Consider the following 10,501-nt stretch of genomic DNA (forward strand, 5'->3'; position numbering starts at 1 on the left):
GGCCAGAGCCAGGCGAGACTTGCGGTGAGTGTTCATTTTTCTTTAGGGGGACTTTGCAGGGGCTCCGAACGCGCCTTCGGACCCGGCTGGGGGCTCGGGAGGTCGGGGTGGGGGTGGGGGTGGAGGCCGGGTCCCACGCCCACCTCGAGACGGCTCCTTTCCTTTAGTCGAGAGAGCGAGAGCGAGCGACCTACGGTCTGAGCACGAAACTTGCCCTAGGCGGGCATCTCCTTCCCCAAGGGGGCGGGAGGATGGACACGACTCCTCAGCGGGGAGCTGGGGGGCAGCTGGGAGGGCCGCGCGCCCCTCCATGCCTGACGGAGCTGCGAGCCCCCTGGCCCGCCCCGTGCCTGCGCTGGGCAGTGGGGCGAGCTCTCCCGACTTGGGGCCGCAGGTGAGCCCCGGAGCCGCCTGCAGCGCCGCGCTCCCTCCACGGCGTGGCGCCCCGGGCCCTCGGTCTCGGCCCTCGGGGGGCTGCGGATCGCCGAGACGCCCAGGGGTACGGCTTCACCTCGGGAATTCCCTGCGGCCTGGGACCTGGCCCTCGCTCCCTGCGCTCAGCCGGGAGAGCCCCAGGAGAGGAGGGAGGGAGGGAGGGAGGCCCGGGTGCAACCAGGCAGTCTGCCCCGGCACTGTGCGTGGGAGAAGGCGCCAGGACGGAGCGCGGAGGGGTCTGGTCTGTAGGGCCCAGCGAGGTGCCCTCTGCCCTGCCTGCCACGTTCCGTGGGGGCTCTGGGCGAAGGCCTCCCCTTGCGCTGGGCTGGCCCCGGCACTAAGCCCGGACTTGGCGTCCCGGGATATCCCTTGGCGCGGGGCAGACCGCCGTGGGGCGGATCGCCACAGGGTTGGCCGCTGCACGCCTCGGCGAAGCTGGACGTGGTGGAGGTTGAACCCCGCAGGGCCGGTACGCCCCACGCGGCTCGAGGTCGAGGGGAAGGAAGGTCCAGCCGAGGTGCCGAGGCTAGACTCTCGCTAGAACGCGGGGTGGTAGGTGTGGGTGGAGAGTGCCCATACAGCCAGAAAAAGGCAACAGGTTGGGGGGGGGGGGGGCGTTTCTGAAATTGTTTTTGGAACTAAACCGAAAGGTTTCCATCAGGTCAGTTTCTAAAGGCTCCACGGAAACTTGCCCGCTGTCACTGACGGGGCGGAACCCAAGCCACTGGACTCGGGTGGTAGAGGGTTACCGACCCGCCTCGGGGGGGCACATCTGGGGTCTCTGGAGCTCGGGGGGAACACAGGATGTTTCCCGCTCTGAAAGCGAGTGTGTGCATGTGTGAGCGCGCGTGTGTATGTGTGTGGGGGGGTGCCTGTGAGCGGGGGTGCGCAGGGTTTGAATTCGGGTGCTTGGTTGGCCGTCCCGTGCGGTGAGACGGGGGCGGGGGGCGTGCATGTCCGGCTGTGGAGCCCGGTGGTTTGCGGTCGGATGGCCGCGGAGCTCCGGGAGAGCGCAGGAACCCGAGCTGCCTGACTCCGGGGAGGCCGTGGGTGTGAGCCGGGGGAGTGGGTCGGGAGGGACCGGAGGCGTGAGATGGTGTGGAGAGTGCGTGGCGGAAGCGTGTGAGTGTGTGAGTGTGTGAGTGTGTGAGTGAGTGAGTGAGTGAGTGCGCTCCCGCGTGCGCGCGCGGCGGGCCCGGGTGGCTGTCCAAGCCGCCATCTGGACATCCACCCCCACGCAGCCGACCGCCCAGATGTCCTGGGCACGGAGCCCGCTAGCCGCGGCCGCCAGGGGCCCTCTCTCCCAGGCGGGGCCACAGCCGAGCCCCCGGCGTCCGGCCGGGCGAGGTCTCCCTCCCCTGGCACCCGCGGGGCCCCCAAACCCACCCGGAACGCCCGGTTCCGTTTTCAGCCCGGCCCAAAGGGAGGCCCCGGCGGCGGGCACGTCCCGGCCCCGCAGCGCCCCGGGAAGCCCATGGGGGCCAGGTGAGGCCAGGTGAAGTCGGGTGCGCCGCCCCTGCGGGGCCGGGCGCTTTGCGGCTTCGCGCGGCCCCGAAAGTGAGTGGGGGTTGGCCCGGCAGCCGCGTCTCGGCGGCGCTCGCTTTCTTTCCGAAGTTTAATTTTCCGGAATGGCTCCCAAACAAGGGCCGGGGGCGGGGCGGCTGCCGCCGGATCCTCGCCTTTTTTGGAAAGGCCCCGGGAACCGGAATTCCTCCCGGCTGGCTGCGGGGAGCCCGGGGAGCGCAGGCAGCCCGTTCCTCCCTCCCCGCCCCCAGGCCGGGCGAGGGGGGTGGCGCGGTGCCCGCCACCCCCCCGGGCTGCCCCCCAGCCGCCCTCCGAGCCCTCCCGGGCCCGGCACCGGCCCGCTGGGCCGGGGACGCCCGGTAGACAGACCCGAGCTCGTATGCAAATGAGCCATGTGACTGCAAAGCCGCCTTGGCCGGCCCTGTTCCTCAGTCCATATATGGGCAGCGACGTCACGGGCATTCAAGGCCTGCCCATAAATACTTAGAGCCACACTTTCCGTCTAACTGAGCGAGCTGCAGTTGATTAATAGCTCGGCCAGGGGACCCACTGACTGTTACCACAACATTACACCGGCAACTCCTGGGCGCTCCGCAGTGGGCACGTAGGCAGGGCAGGCAGGGCAGCGAGCGGTCCACATCGGTTTTTCAGTTGGCGCAAACAGACGAAAACTTGCTGACTGGATTTTACCGGAGCTTTTGATTTTTTGGGGAGGGGGTGTTTTAAGAGTAGAGGGGCAAAAGACGGACGGAGGAACCCCGGGCTGCCCCGTCACCAAAACGGCTTCTTTGGCCATCCAGGTAGCAAGGGAGTTGGGTCTCCAGGTTGTGAGTTGGAGCAAATGATGACCGCCAAGACCGTAGACAAAATCCCAGTAACTCTCAGTGGCTTTGTACACCAGCTGTCTGACAACATCTACCCGGTGGAGGACCTGGCAGCCGCTGCGGCCACTTCGGTGTCCATCTTTCCCAATGCCGATCTAGGAGGACCCTTTGACCAGATGAACGGGGTGACGGGAGGTAAGGAAGGCGTCTCAGTCCTTTCCAGCTCGGCTCCCCGCGAGCAGTGTGCTTTGGGGTAGTAGATGGAGGGGCTGTGAGTCTCTGCGTGGGGGGATGGAGGTGGTTGTTCAGGGGGGCAGAGTTGATCTGGGGGACATTTAGGATAGGTAGGGGTTTATATGGAGGAACCTCGGTGGGTGTATCCGCTGGCTGGATTAGCTCTGTTCCCAACACTCAATGTATGGGGGCCCTTGATTTAGGAGGAGATGTGCCGTGGGACTGGCTGGTAGCATAGACTTACCAGGCACTAGGCTAAGCCGTTTTACAATCGGTGTAGTGTGCCTCCCTTCAGCTGGACCGGGAGCTCCGGGAGTCGGGATCCCACCCCTAGACAGAGTGCTGGAGGCTTTTTTAGCTTCCCAAACCATCTCCCTTCTTAATACCCTTATCTACCACTCAGGCATGTCCTCCGCTGGAGCTGAGGCGAAGTGATGGGAAATTTAGGGGTGTGTGTGTGTGTGGGGGGGGGGAATCAGGGAGGAGAGCCCAAGAGAAGAAGAAAATAAAAGCTCCTCAGCCTTGGGGAAAGAAGGAGGGTGCGGAAGCTGCCAGAAGGATCCTTTGCTTTCAGGGATTCTTTCTGCTGGCTATGCTCTGGCCGGCAGAGTCCTGGTGAATGAGTGAGGTTGCGGCTTTGGGGAGACAGACGTGGAGGTGTAAAAAGAGGGGGCGGAGGGAAGGGGGGGTTAAGGAGGCTGCCTCTGGAGGACAGTGCTGGGCTGGTTTCCCAGGCAATGAGAGGAAACCCAAGTGGCTTCTCCGACACCCAGAATTTCTTTTCACCTTGGCTAGTACCTGTAGGGCAAGTGCCTATAGGGCATGGTTCGGGATGCTGGGGTGGTAGGGAGAGGAGGAGGAGAGGGAGAAAAGGAGAAACCTGTAGAATTTCTCTTCCTGCTGTGCTCCAGCTCCCTCCTTTACTCATCAGCTGATCCTCAGTAGGAGAGGTAGGGATGAGCCAAAGGAGACAGGCTGAGAGGGAGCCGGAGTCCCTGAACTGGGAAATACCTAAGGCTCTTCTCCCCTTTGCCCCAGCCCCTGAGGGCCCACTCCCTAGCAGCTTTTGCTCTGTTGGGCTGTTGGGCACATCTTCTGGAAGACCCAGCTGTGTATCCCACAGGTGAAGGAGAAGGGGGAGAGAGTTTTTGGCAGATCAGGGATGTGTATGATTCTGGTTGGGGTTTAGGGGAGAGGAGGGGAAGTAGAGCCTCTGTCCATATTCCTCTGGGAATGGTTCAGTATATCCAGCTTCTCTTCCCTGTGGTTGCTTTATAGAAACTTGTGTGCATGAGGATGAGCCTAGTTTTCTTGCTATTCCCCAGATAACATCCCCATCTTCACTTTCCTTTTCTGGTTACAGATGGCATGATCAACATTGACATGACTGGAGAGAAGAGGTCCCTGGATCTGCCCTATGCCAGCAGCTTTGCTCCTGTCTCTGCCCCTAGGAATCAGACCTTCACTTACATGGGCAAGTTCTCCATTGATCCCCAGTACCCTGGTGCCAGCTGCTATCCAGAGGGTATCATCAACATTGTGAGTGCAGGCATTCTTCAGGGGGTGACAGCCCCAACCTCTACCACTGCCTCATCCAGTGCCTCCTCTGCCTCTCCCAATCCCCTGGCCGGGGGACCTCTGGGGGTGTGCACCATGTCTCAGACCCAGTCTGACTTGGACCACCTCTACTCGCCTCCCCCTCCTCCTCCTTACACAGGCTGCACAGGAGACCTCTATCAGGACCCCTCGGCTTTCTTGCCTTCAGCTACCACCTCCAGCGCATCTTCTGCCCTTGCCTATCCACCACCCCCTTCCTATCCATCTCCCAAGCCTGCCACAGACCCAGGCCTCTTCCCCATGATCCCAGACTACCCAGGCTTCTTTCCGCCTCAGTGCCAGCGGGACCTTCATGGGGCAGGGGGCCCAGACAGAAAACCTTTCTCCTGCCCTCTGGATTCTCTGAGGGTCCCACCACCACTTACGCCACTCTCCACCATCCGTAACTTTACTCTGGGGGGCCCCAGTGCTGGGGCTGCTGGGCCTGGGGGCAATAGTGGCAGTGAAGGGGGCCCCAGACTCTCTGGGAGTGCTGCAGCTGCTGCTGCCTACAATCCACACCACTTGCCGCTTCGACCTATACTTCGCCCCCGAAAGTACCCAAACCGGCCCAGCAAGACTCCGGTTCACGAACGACCATACCCATGCCCAGCTGAGGGCTGTGACCGGCGCTTCTCCAGGAGCGATGAACTGACCAGACACATCAGGATCCACACTGGCCACAAGCCTTTCCAGTGCCGGATCTGCATGCGGAACTTCAGCCGCAGTGACCACCTCACCACTCACATCCGCACCCACACAGGGGAGAAGCCCTTTGCTTGTGACTACTGTGGCAGAAAGTTTGCCCGAAGCGACGAACGGAAACGTCACACCAAGATCCATCTCCGGCAGAAGGAGAGAAAGGGCAGTGCCCCTTCATCCTCAGGGCCAGGAGCCTCTTCCACCTCCTCCTGCCCAGGGGGGACCCAGTCTGGGGGGGCCTTGGGCAGCAGCAGTGGCAGCAGCATTCTGGGTGGGGGTCCCCTGACCTCTTGCGCCTCTCGGACCCGGACACCTTGAGTAGAGACTTGACCTGACAGGCTCCTCGAGGGTCCATGAGGCCCTTTTCCAATCTCAGCTACACAAACACTACCACTGGCTTCTCACCCTCCCTTCGAAGCTGGAAGGGTCTGGGGGGGTGGGGACCCCACCTCTGCTCCCCTTTCAGCTGAGAAAAAGTCCTTCCTGCAACTAGGGCTCATTTTGGTCTCTCTTAGATGAGGTGACTGACCAAAAGGGGACAGGAAAGGATCCCAAGGATCCCTGATCTGCAGAAGCTGGGGTTTTCTACCCTCTTTTCAAAGGGTTGTTGGACTGGAGTTTTGACTCCCTGCCCCCCTTCCCTTCACCCCTTTTTGCTTTGATGTTTCCATGACAGCATCTTGGCTCTGGGCATCGCAGTTGATTAAAGTAGATTGGGAGATGCTGATGCCTTAGAGAAATGGGCTCAGCCCAAAGCCCCAAACTGATGTGCACTTTATCTAGCATGGTGGCTGCTTTAGGGGAGGCTGTACAGTGAGCAAAGCACAGACTCGAAATCGAATCCTGCGAGCCTCAAACCATGATCAGAGCTCATTTCAGCCCTTTAAGCAATATGTAGTGTAAGCTAACCTAGAGAACAGAAGTGCAATCCGATGAGATAAGACTTGGCAACTGATGCTTTTTCAGCAGTTTGAAATTGTAAATGGCTATTTTTACAGTGTATATTCACTCAGATATTAGTGTATTTTTTTTTTATGTGCACTGTTCTCCAAGATCTCAACCTTTGGGAAAGAAAAAGGGAAGTGTTTATGATCTATTGAAACCAGAATCAGAGGATAACTTATTTAAAGGGGGATGTACATATATTCTCTAAAACTAGGATGCATGCGATTGTGTGGACATGTCCTCGGTGCCTTGTGTGATGTAGACAATGTTGCAGTGTCTGCATGTAAATGGGTTGCCTTATTAATTACTGAAAAATCACTCCCTGGTTTTAGTATGCCTGTACATTTCTGCCTATTAATATTTGGATTTTTTTTTAAAAACTCTATTTTTGTACACTGTTTTGTGACTTTAAAGTGTTAATTTTGGAGTAAAATGTCAAGTACAGATGTAAGTAACATTACAAGAGCTGATTCCTTTGGTTATAAGCTCTCCATAGCTGTGGAGTTATAAATTGTTTATCACCATAATGCACAGCCACTAACTGGAATTTGGATAATGGATGGTTTGTGATCCTAGTGTAAATAAATACTTTTCAACAATAGCTTTGCTGCACAAATCTTTTATGAAAGATGACAGTGAGGTGGAAGTCGGTAGGGTTGGGGGGGAGGGTTACTTTAGTAAATGTTTTCCTCTTTAGCCTATAGAGGCTGTTTGTGCTTAGACAGAGTCGGGTTTTTGAGGGTTTGGTTTTTGGGTTTTTTTTTTTTTTTTGGTGAAGGCCAAAGCAGACTTCTCTTCTGGGGTTTATGAACTAGCTTTTTCCCCAAAATAGTGAAATTGCTGAGCCCAGCCTAAGACCCCAAAGTTTTCCTTTCCAGGACGTAAGTAGTGCCCTCTAACCCCAAAGTAATCTCCATTCATAATCAAGTGTTAGGGCTGTGGGTATTTCCCCTATGTATTAGTGTCAAAACGGGGAGGCGGCGTTTTGACTCATTGTTCCGTCCTTTAAAACAGCTCCCTGCCTGAGTGGGCCCCGGAAAATAAATACTTACAAACAAGTGCCCACTCCATTGGAGACACTTTCAAAACCATGATCCTCTAGAGGCTGGAGCTCAGAGATGCGCCTTTGTGGAAAGTGTTGTGGCCAGGCCAGGCTGGAAACAACTTTCAGTTTCCAGGATTAGGCTTTCACAACCACAGAAAACTTTTTTGAAAAATGCTTATCTCCTAATTAGATCAGAGAGCACTCAGACGCCGCTGGTGACAGCATCAGTGGGCTGCCACAGGAATTACCCCAGGACTCATTTCTCTCCAGCTTTCTGTTCACCGATTAATTACATTGTCTGGTGCTATCGGCTTGTAGATGAGGAAAACGGAGGCTCCAGAGAGACTGACTGGTCCAAGGTCATATAGGTTAATGAGACTCTGGGAGGAGTGTAAAGTAATTAGTACCCAGAGGATATTACAGGTGTGCACTTTTAAGAAAACCACCAAAAAATAAAACCAGATTTTGAAGCCATTAGGGGGGTTATTCATATTGCTAAGACTCTTTACCATTCAAAAGGATACACCACAGGGTTTCTTTAAACTGGGGACTTCCTAGTGAATTTTAAATACAACTTAATTTCCAAAAATAGCAGTTTACAGTATGTTTTCACAAACAAGTAATTTGGTCAGGGACTCTACTATCCTGATTCAGTCTCCAACCATTATCCGATAAATAATTCGAATTCCCATTTCTCTTCCATCTAAATTGTACTCCTAAAGGGAAGGATGGGAGGCAGCAGCTTCTCCAAACCAGTCTAGAAATACAAGCCTTAGAAACTGGTTTCCTGATGTGCCTTTCCTCATTGGGAGACCTCCCTGGAGGATGAACAGGCATAATTCCCTTGGTGGCTGCAGATGGAATATCGTCTGAGTGGGAGAGACAACCCAAGCCTGCTGTCTTTGCACTCTGCCTACCGGCCTCTCATTTCTTCTGCTTTTCTGGTACCTTGATCATGGCCTTTGTTCTTCCTCTCAGTTTTATTCCCAAAATGAAGCCTTTTTTTACTATGACAACTAACTTAGGACTACAAAATGAGTCTTTTATGGTTTTACCATATGTAATTAGGGCATACAATTTCAATCTTTGCAGGCAACTCTAATCAAAACTTTCAAAATTTGCGAATAGGTAAAAAAAAAATCACAGAAGTGACTCCAACACCTACACCAGACTAACATTTAAGTTTGAATTAATTTTGAATGTAACAATTTCATTTCTCAATACTTCAAGAATTCCCCTCCCCCACTTCTTAAAGGCACTTTTCCTAATTTTCTAGTTACCATCACATTTGGCTTTCATGGTAACATTTAACCCTTGGATTTTGGATTCTATTTAGTTTTCAAAGACCACATTTAAAGATTTTTTTTTTAGTAACCTGTAAATGTTCTATTGAATAATGTGACTGCTGATGTGTTCCTGTTGCTACTGGGATGTACTTCTTAAAAAGTAGCTTCCAGACAGTAACCCCTTGGAGGCTCATAATGTTTAGGAGATGGTTCGGTGCACATGAAGAACCCACACATTAAAGAAACTTAAAAGCTTTGAAGAGTTGAAACCAGTATGCTTCTTTATTTCAGCATCCCAACAGCTGGGAAAAAGGCAAGAAATTAAACTGGCATGTAAATATTCACACTAGTTTGCCAGCTGATGGCCATTTTGGGAGAAATGGGGGGAGACAATGGGGGGCATGGTCAGTATTAAGCACACTGTGTTGCTGGAGATGCTAAGAATCTGAATAGTCCCTAAACAAGTGCCGCACAAAATGAAATACAAGAGGAGAGAAGAAACTTAAGTCAGTTCTTTCTTCAATGATACACAGATTTCTTGTTAAATAGAAAAAGAGTTTCATCTGTTGAGGCAAATATTGTGCTTGAAAATTGCAGTTTCAGCTGGTTTCCATCTGATGTCTTAAAGTTACACAGAGCTTAAAAGATCCATTACATGTGTTTGCTGAAGTTGCTGTTACTTGGGCAGGGGAAATGGTTTCCCACACAAAGTAATAATTTATGGTCTGTCCTAAGTGTTCTTAACCTGGTGTCCAAGAACTTAAGATTTTTTTTTGTTAATTATTCTAATATAATTGGTTTCCTTTGTAATATTATGTATCTTACACATTCAAAAACATTATTCTGAGAAGCCTAAGACACAATCTTTAATAAGCAATTAAAATCTACAAGTCAAACACTTTCCATCTCTATTCCAAAAGATAAAATGAATTTTTATTCCAACACTGAAAAATCCAGAAACTCCAAACAGTCCCATCACAAACAGCAGAATATACCCTGGACTTAGCAAACAGTTTTTGTGTTTGATTATTTATAGAATACACTGAGGCATCTGGTGTCAATCAGTCTATTCTAACTGTTGCCTGCTCCTTGAAATGGTTGGAATCTCCAAATTCTTGTTCCCAGATCATTCAAGTGGGGTAGTATTACCCTTCTGATGTTTAATCACAGAGGAACATCCGAGGTTAAAGGTTCTAAATTACACATATATTGCTTTTCCTCTGGGCAGCAGAACTAGTGCGTGTCACAGAACCACTGGGAATGGATCAGCAAGGACTGGATTCTTCCAAAGCAACAACACTAAGGCAGCTTTAAGGAAAATGAATGTAAAAGAAGGGATAAAACAGGTGGATTCTAGGAAATTACAGCTGCTTATGGAGCATTCAAGGAACCCACTCGATTGAGAACATGCATCCTACTTGACTACACTGGCACTTTCATTAATAAATAGCAACTCAGGCACATTTTAATCCATGCAAAGCATGCTTATTAAAAACAGTTACTACTCAAGAGGGAAAGAAATAGTGTTAGAAACATTTATATTGAACACTTCTCACCCATAAGAAGAAATTATTGCATTTTTTAATTAAACAGAAAAATGTTTAATGATTCATTTGAGTGTGCTCATTAGTCTCTTATATTTTAATGAACAAGAAAACACCCTATATTCTTAGGGGTAGGTGCAGTCCACAATACCACATTAAGCCATCTGTCTGTCTGGTTGTTAAACAGCCCATGTGGTGGAGGGAGCACGAAGTAGCAGCATCTGGAGTCAGTTAAGTGCATCGAGGTGCCAGCTGAATCCTTTGGCCCTCTTGGCTCCCTGGTCCTGAAGTCTCCCATGAGGGAGGGATTCTCTTCCTCAATGGTCTGCTCAAGTCCTAGTACTCTTTAGGTAGAAAAGGTGCATT

At 52.4% G+C, this 10,501-nt stretch overlaps 1 protein-coding gene across 1 annotated transcript; it reads left to right on the forward strand.

Moving 5' to 3' along the window:
* The first annotated feature begins 2,291 nt into the window (after positions 1 to 2,291).
* EGR2 (early growth response 2) lies at positions 2,292 to 6,861 on the forward strand. The gene is made up of 2 exons (XM_072628850.1): positions 2,292 to 2,978; positions 4,381 to 6,861. The coding sequence occupies exons 1-2, from the start codon at positions 2,801 to 2,803 to the stop codon at positions 5,631 to 5,633; spliced, it is 1,431 nt and encodes a 476-aa protein (XP_072484951.1). The 5' UTR covers positions 2,292 to 2,800; the 3' UTR covers positions 5,634 to 6,861.
* Positions 6,862 to 10,501: the final 3,640 nt, after the last annotated feature.

This window comes from Notamacropus eugenii, chromosome 1 (genome assembly GCF_028372415.1).
Source record: "Notamacropus eugenii isolate mMacEug1 chromosome 1, mMacEug1.pri_v2, whole genome shotgun sequence".
Classification (NCBI taxonomy): domain Eukaryota; kingdom Metazoa; phylum Chordata; class Mammalia; order Diprotodontia; family Macropodidae; genus Notamacropus; species Notamacropus eugenii.